Below are 13984 nucleotides of genomic sequence, written 5' to 3'. Positions count from 1 at the left end.
AAGTCTGCAGGAACTCAATCCCAGCTCATCTACCATGTTCATCTCCATGACATAAACTGTGAGCTTTAACTGGTTTTATGCTTGAATTGTGCCTGCTATCTAAAAGCATTCCAGGTACAATTAACTTAGAATAAGGCTGCATGTTGGCTTAAGTTGGGAGGATATATGTCTATAGTTCCAATGCTTTTTCCTGATAGCTTACTGTGACGTGAGGTTAAAATATGATTTCTGTTGCCCATTGATGAGTAATAAATAATCTTTGATGGTTGCTATACTGTAATTTTGAGATATTCAACATCATCTAAGTTTTTAATTACAGAATTTCCTTGGAAAACAATATTCATATTGCTGTCTTAATTCAGTGATTTCCACGAAGATAATATACTAGTTTTGAGATCAGAAGGCTACAGTGTATGGAGCAGTTAAAAAGTTATCCAATGGCCATAACATGGAAATTTAATTAAATTACAGAAATGTTCTGTTTTACAGCTACTAATCCAATGAGAGATCTGCTTTCTGTCTGACAAAAATATGTTTTAAAAACACTTCTAAGTCTTCTAGTCAAACAGTTGGATTTTTGAGTTGGATTATTAACTATATTTGAGGTGTAAGCTATCAAGTAACTTTTATGACTGCCACAGAATGCAATACATGTATCTTTTAATAACTTAATGCAAGTTTCAGAATTCATACAATGACTTTCACAACAGTATTTCTAATCACAGCCAGCTCTCTTTTGCTAGACTGGACTCCTGTCTTTTGAACATTTTCCTACCAGGGTAAGTAAAACAAACAAACAAACAAACAAAAATAAACTATTTTAAATAATCTGACATTTAAGCATTTTCTTGCCAAAAGTGAGAGAAAACATGTCTTGCTATTGGAAGGAACCTTGAACAAACAAAGTAAGAGAAGATGAATGATATAAACTACTTTTTTTTTTTTTTTTTAAAGTGTATCCATCTGCAGAAATTTTTAACATTCAGAGTTGAAGAAATAAAACAGTAATTTTGATGCAACGTGAAATTATACTTGAGAGTTTTGACAGAACAAATATAGTTAGCAGTACTTTAAAATGCTATGCTTCCAAACATAATTTAAGACACATTTTGTAAATTAATAGGTTTACAAATTTATCTAGAGCAACTCCCAGCAAGAATCGTTACGTATTGCCAATGGAGCCAATATACAAAAGTCTAATTGGTAATAATTACTGCAAATTGAAGCAATTCTTTATTCAGAACATAAAAGCAAAACATAATTAAAAATCCATAACTGTAAACAGCTTACAGCATCAAAGTATCAATCTTCAGTGTCAAAAATTGCTTGTGATGGAAAAGAGCTCTCCCTTCACCACTAGGGAGCTCGTGTTTTTGGGCAACCAGATTACTACTAACGCCTTCTGGAAGCAGAACAGATGAATGTAAAACTGACTGATAGGAGTGCTAAGTCTTGTTTTCCCAGTACAAAATATTAACTACACATTTTCAAGTTAATGTGCTCATCTCTGAAAATCATAAGTCTAAATTGGATTTGTTATGTTCCACAACAAATCCTTGGATCCTTGGTGCTACATCTCCATTAGTTTTAAGTTTAAATGTTTTCAATTTGCTGTTTGGCTACTCTAGTAAGATAATATTCTGCTAGTGAATCTTCACTGTAACATGTCTTCTGTACAAGAGGAGATTAAATAGACTTTCCAGTTTAAAAAAGAGATGTGATGTGACAGAGCTAGATATGTAGAATAATTGTGCAGCCGTATCTTCAAACTCATCTCTAAGTTTGGATTCCCTGACTTTTTCAATGCCAGGCCTCAGGCATCTATCAATTTCCACCTGACGTCTGGGTGGCCAGTACTTCTAAACAGCATTATCTCAACATTACTCCATGTTTGGAAAAAAACATGAGGTAATTAAAAAACAAAACAAATTAAAAAAAAAACAACAACCAAGCATAGTGATCAATTGCAATTTAAAGTATGGGTAAATGTTATCTTATCTCTCATTTGTACAGGGAAGAGAACAACACTACTGTGGATTAAGACTATTTCATGTCTGTTATACCGTGCATTCCATTGTCAGTAAAGAAGTCACCTTCTCTACATCAGTCTCTCAGTTAAAACAAAAGTCATTTTTTTAAGGTCCTATAAGCCAAGTAAAGAACAAAAATAAAAACAACATATTTCTCTTTTCTAAACATCAGTAAGAGATACAAGGACTTCCTTGACAGTGAACATACATAGACAGACTTCAGAGATAGAATCTTTTTGTCTTGGATATGGCTGCATTAAGAAGGGTCAGCTGCTGCCTGCAACTCCAAATGGCGTTATGCAGATTGTGTTTCAGGAAATCTCAGTCAGGCAACATACAGAGACATTTAATTTAACAAATGTTACAGAAAACACTCTTTCCTCAGCCCTACTGTTGTCAAGTGAATTTCATGGATCAAAACAAAACTTCAGTATACCACTTGTTTTATCATGCCGTGAATAGCCTCTATAAATCATAAAATCAAAACATTTAGAATGGCATCACTGATGGAAAAATATCAACATATACAGATTGGGCAGAGAATAAAAGCAGCTGCATGTTCTAGTCACCAAGTTCCCAGGAAGAATTTGAGCGAGTCCAACAAGACCATGGGTGACCACTCACCTTGGCGGCTCTGCCTTTTGGCATTCAGGTGGTTGGTAGGAGACATGGCATAAGATGTAGAGAAGGACCTGCTCTTCGTGATTGTCATCAGAAGGGAACTGTTCCAAGAGTCAGTGCTGTGAAACGAGAAGGCAAACAAGCCTTTTTCAACACAGTAAAACCTACATGGAAAATCTGAAGATATCCAAAGACAGCGCGAGAGCTTTCTGGTACTGAGATGGCACAGAATCTCTGATGAGGAAAATAGCATCTATTTGCTAGCTGGATTACTGTTCGTGAGGAATATCATATTCAGAAAAAATATTTACAATGTAGGCACTCCTGGACTTCCTTCAGTCCTCATGCCTATTCACTTTACTTACACAAAGATCAGTTAAAAAGATGCTTCAAAATTGGCCTGAAATATGTTAAATTTATATAGTCTTTCAATACCACTTTACAACAACCAGAAGTGCCAGAAATTCTCAGTGTAAGTGAAAAATCAGTCTCCTTGATATCTCCTTGATTCTGATGCAACCATGAAGACAGATATCCATTAACCCTATGGGCAATAGAAGAGACTTCAGGAGAACAGAAGAGGCTTAGCAGAGCATTGCATTGCTGCTGGTGGTGGTGTGCCCCTTCTCCGGGTGGAGCACTTTGTGCTCTGGATATCTAGTGCTGCATTTCAGACATAAATCCTACTGACAGATCCTGAGAACACTGGTTACTGATCCACGTTAAATCCTCTAAAGGAAAAAAGGATGCGTATTTTGTGGGGAGTGGCAAAGTGACAATGATCAAATGTTTGTCACTCACACAAGAAAGGGGACATGTTTTCAGTCATTATTAGGTCATTTACCAGAAGACACCAAATAGTCTCATAAAGTAGCAATACAGTATTTATCACTTTTTTCCCAAAGGACAGTCATCAAAAGTCAGCTTCTTGCAGTGAGGCAGCACTGGCTTTTACTATGAGGACAAAGATATATCTGAACGGATCCATTAGTTCTCTCAGGCTCCACACTTCTCCTCAAAGCCTCATGTCCACATCCTTCCCACACCAAGTGGTGAGAGGACATGCAAGGCAGAAGACAGGCTTTTAAAGCAGCCTAGTGTTAGCCAAACTTGGGGGGGAAAATTAAGCAAAAAAGGTGTCTTAATTCCACTAACATTTTACTGTGATGGACAAGCAAGCACTGCCTTGTCAATAACATTTGCTGGTTGTCTTCATCGGCTCAAATTTCTATAATATGTAATGATGTAGAAAGATAGAAACCAGCTCTTTGTTGTTGTTGTTGTCATCTTTTGTGTTGTTTTTTTTTTCTTAATTTTTTGTTTGTTTGGTTGGTTGGTTTTGTTTGGAGTGGTGGAGGGTTGTCAGTTGGCAGAAAGAATATAAAACACTGGTCCACCATAAAGAAAAACAAAACCAACCAATCAGGCAAAGAAGTAAACCACCACAACTCTATTATTTGACTTCTTAAAGAAGATTCACTGGACGGAAATGTGACTGAGAGCAGGAATAGGGAAGTTTTTTTTCCCAAATCATTTAAAGCTAAAAGATGACTATGACTTACTATTTTTGTGACAAGGGATACAGGAATACAAGACTCCTAATCTTAAACAGAGATTTAAGGGGATTTTTGCAAATCTGTAACTATAGAAATCTAGTGTATAGGGAACAAGATGAACTGTTTCTTATTGCAGGAACTACCACAGATCAACTCCATCGTCACTCCTTCTCTTCTCCAATTCATGAAACAATCCCTTTTATATGATCTGTAGTGTGGTTGATTTTCGTACAGGGGAAGTGGCAGATAATCAGGATTTTTCTTCCCCTTCAGTTCAACTTTATTTTCCTTGAAAGTAAATTTGTATTGCTCTGCCAACGTTTTTAAAGCTAGACTTACTTATGGACTTCATTTTTCCCCTTTCTGGAATACGCATTCTTTCTCCTACTGTAAAAGAACTGCAAACAGTAGGCTGGAAGGCTTGACAGAGCTATGATTACACAATTGGCGACATTAAATGCAGAAAGAATTGATAGCCTGCACAGTTGGCTCATCAAGCATAGTTATATAACAACTGTAGAAAAGGACCAACAATAATATTTAATTGCTTTCCTTCTCCCTTGTATTCCCATCTTAGGATGCTTAAATAGTGTATGAGAATTTGGGATCAACAGTATAAATCAAATGCACCCTGCAAACCACAGACTGATGACTGGAATAATATTTCCATTTGACTATAGCTTCTTTGTATTTACTTTTACTGAGATACATGGGACTCCTTATAAAGGGAAGTTTGGCTAGCCGTGTATTTTTCTTGCACCAGACAGTCAGTGTACTCTGCAAGCTGCCTTGAGCACCTAGACTCCCTGTATGATAGAAAGGTTGATAAAAGAAGTGCTCTGAGGCTGTATTCAACCAAATTATCCATCTGTGGATGTTGGGCCTTCTCAGGTCCTATCTTCTTCTCCACTATTGCCAACAGGTTTTGAAATGCAGAAGAAACACTCAACTTTTCTGAAACCTTCACTTTGCTAGAATAAACAGTTTATTTTTTGTTGCTGTTGTTGTTGTTTTCATTTTGCTTTCTGGTAATAGTAATAGTTACAGCATCATCTGACTAAAATTCAGAATGACACTTCCTTGGTAACCTGACTTACTGAGATGTGTAGAAATTGTTCAAACATAGTTATAACTTTTAAATGATGGACATCACCACACAGAACCAAAGAAATGTCGTCAAAGATGGGCATAAAAGAGAGATGAAGTAGTATGTAACCTGGATGAAGATGATTCGTGAGGTTTGATGCTGGCACTGCGATCTCTTCTCACTGGGGCTGGCTCCAGTGTGGGTAAACCTGTGGCTGATGTTGTTGTGGTCCAAGTGGAGGACACTCGTCTCAGCAGTCCTGGAGGCAAACTTCTTCGTAAGCGCTAGAGAAAAATCACTTGCTTAGAGTCTATATAGGTATATAGGCTTTTGAAAACTTTAAATATGCAGAAGAAAAACATTTTATAGCATTTGATTAATATACCTGGCAGTATCTGGTAAAGTACCTTTGTTCTGGATTCGTCCACATAACATGGCGCCTGTCTTCCACTGAATTCAGCAAAGGCTGGTGGTCTCAGTGCTTGTAAAGTACAGGATTTCCTCCCTATTTTAAGTTCAAGGAAAGCTATATATTCACAACTCCATAGCTATAAGTGTCCAACACTTGGAGTTCAGTGGAGACAGACATTAATGGTGTTCTTTGGAAACGTTAATCTTATATGATGTGGCCAAAAGCACTTAAACAAGTCATCAGGGCTACAAAAAAAGAAGACTGAGGGATTGGAGTATTTGCCATAAAACAACAGGCTGAGAGAACCATGACTGTTCAGTCTGCAGAAGTCTCAAAGGGAGATCCTATCAATGTGAATAAATACGTGAATGCAAGAAGAGGGAGGATGATGGATCAGCTTTTTGACAAGAGACAGTGGGCACAAATGGAAATACAAGAAATTCAATTAAGATGTAAAACAAACAAACAAATAAATAAATACAGTGAGGGTGATCAAATACTGGAAATGGTTCCCAGAGAAGTTGTAGAGTCTACAAGTATGGAGATCTTCAAGATTCAACTTCAAGCTTCTGGAAAAGCTTCGGAAAAGCTTAGAGAGAGTATCATCCTTTACATAAGATTTTTCTTGACCACCCTGCATTTGTCTTTCACCTGACTCTTCCTTTTCTCTAATACGACATGGTTCATTTTTCCAAAGCTTTCGAACACAGTCACTGATAATAACAGATGAAGACAGAGAGCCTTTGTATCATGATTTTGTAAAATGTTTCTCTTGTAATTATATTGTAGTTTTTATAATTAAGAACTAAAATAAGTATGTCTCTGTGATGAGGAACTTTGACTTTGCCAGAGGGTTGAGAAAGTTAAGATGGAAGATACTCTTAGGTATGAAGCTCAGGCACACAGGTAAATACGTTAGCATGTTAACTTCTTACCCCAAATACTCTATGTCAGATGCTTAAGGTAAAGACTCTAAATCTATATTTAGACACATAAATAAATGACTGCAAACTATTAATTTTATGAACCATAATGCATTCAGGTCAGTGATTTCTTCAGTCAAATTACTTCTCTGTAACATTAACTTATTTCTTCATCCTTCATTTCTCTGCTCCTCACTAGGTACTACGCAACTACAAACTGAAATCTGTTCACTGTGTCCGCTCATGTGATGGCAGTGTTCTTCCACATAATCTTTCCTCTAAGATTCTAGAGTACAGTCATTGCACACATATGCACTAAACTTAACTAGAACTTGTGCTTCAAGACCTGCAAACACCCATTCCATATATGTAGCTGTTACACTGGCAAGCAGGGTAATAATTATCATAATACTAAAATAAATTAAAAAGAATCACAAGTGTTGCAGTTCAGATGCCAGAAAATTCTAGAATGGCTGTGTCATTTCAACTGTTAAAAGTTAAAAGCATTCACTAGGCAATATACGCCGTCTATATTTAATTTTACAAGTGAGATTGCATGGTAAAAGTATTTTGGTTTGGCTTTGAAAGTGAAATGCAGACCTTGCAGGACAGCTCATCAGCAATAAGCATACAATTCATACTTCTTCAAAGCTGATCTGTTCTTTCTAGCTGCTAACTTCCTAAACATCGACAGTTAACAGTGATTATATCCCTGTTGAATTCCCAAGCATTCATAAAGCCATCTGTCAAGGCAGTAATATATTTTTCTGGTCACCCCACATGCAGTGTCAAAAATCTTTGGAGTGGGAGGATAAACTCTTTGTGAGAACTAATGAGTCAGACTTGTGAGTCTGGATGCTGAAAGGCTTTTGCTTGCCCTGTTCCTGATCATTTCTTCTCTCTTAAGCTCCAACCAGCACCCACAAGAAAACACGCGCATCATCTATGTGAATTTTTTGTGTCAAACATCATCTTTTAAAGATGCCTGAACAAAAGTTTAGCTGGCCATGAGTTGTAGGATATGCAGGGATTGTTTTACTATGAAATAAGCGGTCTATTTAATTTTCTTTTTATAGAAAACTACAATTAATACATAAAATGGTAATCTGAATCGAACAAGGAAAAAGCCCGAAGAGATCTCCCACTAGCATAGTGCTGTCCCTTAAAGGAGAGCCAAGTCATAAGATGACACATGGAGTTACTGTCCAATACTCACCTTGGGAATTGCTAGTTTTTCTCCTTTCTCTGGACATTCCTCCGAGTCAGAGCATGTGTAATTCTCACTGAAGGATACCAGAGGGTTCACCCTTGGCTTGTGGATGGCCTGGAAGGTTAACTGTGTATTAAGCAGGTTGCTCACTGTTCTCAGCGAAGTACACACGTTGGGAGGCAGTGAAGGATCTGCCAGAAGATCTGTAATGAGCCCATGCGCTTCTCCCATGACTGCAATATCCACTGTGATACTGGTACCAGAAGACTAAAGAAGACAAAAATAGTACAGGTAAGAGAACAGAAGTTTGCAACTACTTGGAGCAGTATCTTGAATGGTGAACTTTCTCAGCAACTTCTGTTAAAGCAGTTATCAACAGAATGGAAAAATAGTAACATGAAATAATCATTTAAATAAGGAGAATCATGCTGAGTAGATTGAGCATCAGGCATAATGCTCAGAGTATGCAAAAAGTTCAGAACTTCATTATATCTAATTTCCTGGCTTTCGGCATCTGCAGTTTACTTAATCCATTTGAATGAATTGTTCAAGCTTCCCTACAGAGACACAATCAATGGCTAGAGGTTATTTGCACAAATAAATTTCATTGCATAGCTTAGGATGCGGAGAGTCCCTCTTGCGAGGTGCCTTTCTTCTGTCCACAGAGGGATCTAGGACAACTAATTTATGTTCAGTACTTATGCTTAGATGAAAGGACCAAATCCCAAGTATATACTGAAATTTTAAAAATATCACCATGATGTTAAAATATAGCATTCTGGTCAGTGGTAAAAACTTTCAATTTCAAGTAACTCTGCACCTAAACCAAAAGCAAAATAGAGAAAAAAAGTGGATTTCTCAATGCTTATTTTATTCAAAAAGATGCGATGAGAATGATTACAGTTTTGCATGACCAGTTCAAGCAGTCCTTGCTTTCCCTTAGGTTTCCTTATTTTACACGTATCATTTAAAAATAATTGTTAACTGAAGTGATGCATAAGCAGAAATAACTCCAAGAAGCAGCCTGTATCACTGGCAAATCTTGTACACCTTTCTCAGTATATGTAGATACTGTTCTGTATATTGTGCATTTCAGACTAACTGTGACCCAGGCAAATCCCCTTTGTACACAGTCAGGTGCACAGGGAATCTAACACAGCTGCAGCACTGGGCTTCCAGTGTATGCACAAGAGGATTGATCTGTGAATGCGTTTTTGAACTTCCTCAGGATTTCCCAACATTCAGTGGCTCTGATTACCATCTGTCCTGAAACCCAGGAGAGCAATATATTGCTGCTAAAAGAAACAATCTACTACCAAAAGCACAATATGTGTCATGTCTGTGAAATGACAACTATATGATTCAATTGCAAAAGACTGAGGTTCTTTGAAGTGTGCTGGGAGAGAGACTGGATGTGTGCAGAAGCAGAATAGAAATGCAGCAGGCACATCTTTTGTCAGTTCTGAACTTTGAATACAGCAGTGACATTTCAGCCACAATTAGTGGTGCACTATCTGTCATCATCAACTCTAAGTCAAGTCACTGATTCAAGACACTCCAAGACAACATTTTTTCCTTTCCCATTCTTCTGAAATGTAAACTCAATCCTACTGTTTTGGACTTTCAGTAGGTATATAAGCAGTTTGCCTGAAACATAACTCCAGAAGATTCTGTACTAATTTTTTTGGTGTATAGTTTAGTGAAATCTAAATTCCAAAAGCGGAAGTAATGTCTGTGAAAAGAGCATATGGGTTTCCTGGAGCGTCAGGTATGTAGCATGGAGAACTGGGCAGACTGCTTAGCAGGAGAGCCAGAAATGACTCACCAGTGACATCATTTAAACTTTAAAATATAACCAAAGAACAGCAATACAGAGCTTGATGCTTCTTCACTCTCACAAAGGGCTTTACAAGTACCTGAAGAAAGTGCTATTTTAGCTAAGTAGAGCTCAGCATCTTCTTTCCGCTTGCCCAATTGCATAGCGTGGGCATCAGGTCCCAGCAATAGCTGTTTCACTCCACTGCTCCTTTCCTCACATTCTACTACTTGCTTATGCAAAGCCAAGCCACAGGATCAGAAGATGGCACTCCATGCTCATCACACTGTCATGCAACGAGAAGATCAGCCTCTTTTCCCCACATTTCTGGTTTATTTCATCTGGTTTCATGACAAAGAAAGTATTTGATACACTGCATGCTATTTCATCTTACTGAAAAAAAAAAAAATAATTGCTGAAGTTTATTTAGTGGCTGTCTTCATTGCTTAACCTCTCAGTGTTCCAAACTGAAGATTCGGGCCAATGCTAAAGAAAATTCTTAAATTAAAAGACAAGGCTTTGGATGGGAGGAATTAATTATCTATCTTTGCCTCTGCCATGGAAAACAGACCAAAGGGGAGTGAGGGAGAATATTTAATTCAAAGCACGATAGAAGCCTCATACTTTCATCAAAACTGCATAATCTACAGTTGGAAATTCTATTAAGCCTGGAGCCTAGAGTTGTTGATTGCCGATTAGAGACAGAGATTAATACTTCAACAAAGTAAACAAGTCTGACTCAGCAGGCCATAAGCAGGCGCCCAGATTTTGTGCAGCAGTACTAATATTTTGCAAAGCAGCCAGCATTGTTCTCTGTGATTAGCACCAAGCAGAGTGAGGGAGAGATCTTCTCAATGGTGTATTTCTACCATACGGCCTCCAATATGCATGGAGGCTGTCAATCTGGGGCCTACCATATTCCTGCTTGACTGTAGGGCTGGACTTTACTGAGTTCTATGAGAGTCTGGTCCCTCAGACAGGGATGCAGCACTCTGGGTCTCATCCTGCCCTTCAACTGTGCCAGCACCTCACAGGTCATGTTAGGCCCACTTCTCCACAGCCTACATCCCCACCAGGGGGAGAATGGGAAATGTAAGTGATTCCCTCTTTGCAAGTTTGCACTTGACACCACTAGATACAGTATGGGTAATACCACCTCACATGGAAACCTCTGAGCACTTCATACAGCATTGTGATAGTATCTTCTTGTATTTTTGGCTCAAAAAGTACTACCTGCGGATCAGCCGCTTTCAATTGTTACCTTACATGAAGGCTACATGGCTTTCCACCCTGCTCAATTTCAGAATGAATTTTTATTATCAAATACTCTGACTTGATAAAATTACAGATATTTAAACTATTATTTTCTCAAAGCAGTTTGAATGAATGTATGAAACATTTTAACATACCGGATTTAAAATAAAACAGTAAATAGATGGCTGCAAGCGATTTTTAAAGCCTTACTCAGAACGTAAACTGAGTTTCCTTAAAGGACAGGGAAACCTTGAATTTTTTACAAAATATACACAGTGGCATATGTTTTAGGCAAGACAGTAAGCTGCTGAAAATTTTAGATTGGTGTCACAGGATATATGCATACACGCATGCACATATATATACCCACACTTTTTTAGAGTAAAAGTGCATACAAAATTCATGCTTAGATTTGTTATGTACTTTTCTACTTTCTGCATAGCCTCTGCATGAACTGATCTGGATTCTACCCAAACCACTTTACTCATCTAAACCCGAAGGCCAGATACTTGGGAACAGAGGCATGAACAACATGTTTGCGATCAACATAAACAAACAACTCTCTAACTTGATAATAATAAATAAAACAAAACAAAAAACAACAAACAACCACAACCAAAAACCACATCAAACCAGAAGGACAGCAAAAACCAGCTAATCTAAGGTGAATATTAATTTTGCACTGGTCCATATTCATATACTTGTCTATGCTAACAATTGTGAGTGCAGTTTCCTCCCATGAGTTTTGAACAACTCTGGCTTACTGCTCATTTGTGACTTATACCTATTGCTGATTTAAGCAATATCACGCGCTGACTAAAACCAAAGCCTATTCCTATTGGGGCATGAGAACAAGAAACTGAACAGACTATAAAGGAGGTAGACTGACTTTTCACAGAGGCAGATATTGATAAGACAAGGGAGAATGGTTTTAAATTGAAAGACAGGAGATTCATATTAGATGTTAGGAGGAAATTCTTTACACAGAGGGCAGTGAGGCACTGGCACAGCTGCCCAGAGAAGCTCCTCATTCCTGGAGGTGCTCAAGGTGAGGTTGGATGTGGCCCTGGGCTGCTGGGGGGCAGCCCTGCCCACAACAGTGGGGGTTGGGGCTGGGGGGTCTTTAAGGACCCTTCCAATCCAAACCATTCTATGATTCAATGCTTCTGTGAAATAAAACCAAAACCATATAAACTAAACATGCACATTAATAACTAAGGTAATAAACAAAATGAGTTCCTTGCGATGTTGTAAAACAGTTGGCTTTGTGTTTCTTCTCCTCTCCCCTATTCTCCCTCTCTATTTTCCCTGTTTTTAAATTGGCAGTCAGGTGGGTGTTTGAGGCTGTGATACCACTTGCAATTCCCCAGGACCAAATGCACTTCTTGACTTTTTGGTGTCTTCTTTTTACACATAAAAGAAAGGGTTTCTTCCTCTAAATTCAAATGAAAACAAAACAAAACATGGGCAGATATCATAGTAGGAAGCATTATGCAATAGGGACAGATGTACACAGTTCTTAGCACCCACTGCAATCATCCAGGTTTGTATGGCTGGGAGCTTATTGGGAATTTGCAAGAAAACTTTCACATATGAAGTAATGCCCAGACTGCTGCAACTGTAGGACCAAATCACAGGCAGCACATCCACTGTAACACAGGCAATTTTTCCCAAAGCAGGGCATTTTGATCTTCTAGGAGCAGTCTTAAATATAATTTGAAAACAATGTTCCGATAAACTGTAATTATAACTTCAAATTTTTAGACTTGAATAATGTATTTTGGATTCTGTAATATGGCTGGAACAAAAACTTTCAACCTTCTGTAGGCTTTGTTTGCTTGTTTGTTTTACATTTTACAAAATCCAATTTGTTTTCTTCTACTAAATTATATTATGCATAAAAATCTGAGAATAGCTTTTTATCCAGTAGGAAAAAAGGCAGATAAAAAAATTTATGAAAAGTGAATTCAGGAAAATAAGAATAACAAATTATTTTATCCATAATATCCGATGAATAAACTTAGTTTATGAAATGATACTGGTTATGAAGCAGTTGACTCTACCTATGATCGGACTCATTCAGATCAACTAAAAAGCACTGCTCTCTCTCCACCTCAGGACTACACAAACATGACTACACAAAACAATCAAAACAGAATAATATCATGAAAAACAAGGGTAAAGTAAAAAACGTTATCAATTAGAAAAGAGAAATAATTTCACATAATCTCACATTAAAAAAATAAAATATTAATTTGCTGTGGCTTATAGAAGGAAAAGCCGCAAAGGCAGAGGTGCTGGCCTTTCACCACACTGCACTCAAGAACACTCTGTAAATGAAAGAATGGGGGAGGCAGGAGGAGAAAAAGGGAAAGAGCAGCATCCAGCATATCTTCAATCTTCACACAATTACGAGCAACAGTAAATCACAATGCGATATAGTTTCCAAGTCACATCATAAGCACTCAAGCCAAGCTGTCTGGAAACAAAATTAAAAGCAAATATAATTCTCCATTATTTTAATGTCCACAGAACGATCTGAAGAGTAAACATGAATTGGCTTCTATGGAAATAATGAATCATTTTAAAGGCGCCACAAACTTAACTACTCCACCTTTCAGTGGATGACTAAGGAGAAAAGAAAAGCGTGCGGACAATTCTGTGACATTCCACACTTCTGAATTTAAAGCTGTAGAACTGAGTCTTACCCAGACTTTTAAAATTTATTTTATTCTTGTCTTGTCCAAATGCAAGATTTGGGATTTTCTGTTCAGAAGTAGGAAATTTCTGAGGACTTCCACTCCACCTTAATGAAGCACAGTATTTCCACTTCTCTCTGGAGGTGGACTTCCCACAAGTTTTTGTATTCTTTGGTCGGACTGAATAGCGCACCCTCCTTTTGTCTCAGCACACTGATTAGAGAAAATCTTTCCTAATCACCAAAATAACCACTGGTTTTGCTGTTGACGCTTGAAAACATCTAGAAGCATGTAACTCCAAAACCAGGAGTAGTTCTGCAAAGAGAAGGTCTAATAAAATGGTTCTCGCAGCAGAGCTGTCTCTTTGGCCCCCTAA

General features: G+C 37.8%; 1 protein-coding gene across 2 annotated transcripts in view; it reads right to left on the bottom strand.

Moving 5' to 3' along the window:
• Positions 1 to 13984, bottom strand: part of PDE3A (phosphodiesterase 3A) — a 247002-nt gene that overhangs the window by 36467 nt on the left and 196551 nt on the right. For both annotated transcript variants that reach the window (XM_031597803.2, XM_090146012.1), the window contains 3 exons: positions 7846 to 8106; positions 5424 to 5578; positions 2655 to 2770 (listed from right to left, as the gene is read on the bottom strand). In XM_031597803.2, coding sequence (XP_031453663.2) covers positions 2655 to 2770; positions 5424 to 5578; positions 7846 to 8106 — 532 coding nt within the window. The remainder of the gene's footprint in view (positions 1 to 2654; positions 2771 to 5423; positions 5579 to 7845; positions 8107 to 13984) is intronic.

This window comes from Phasianus colchicus, chromosome 1 (assembly GCF_987193195.1).
Source record: "Phasianus colchicus chromosome 1, bPhaCol1.hap1.1, whole genome shotgun sequence".
Taxonomy (NCBI): domain Eukaryota; kingdom Metazoa; phylum Chordata; class Aves; order Galliformes; family Phasianidae; genus Phasianus; species Phasianus colchicus.
This window is presented reverse-complemented; position numbering and strand designations above follow the sequence as displayed.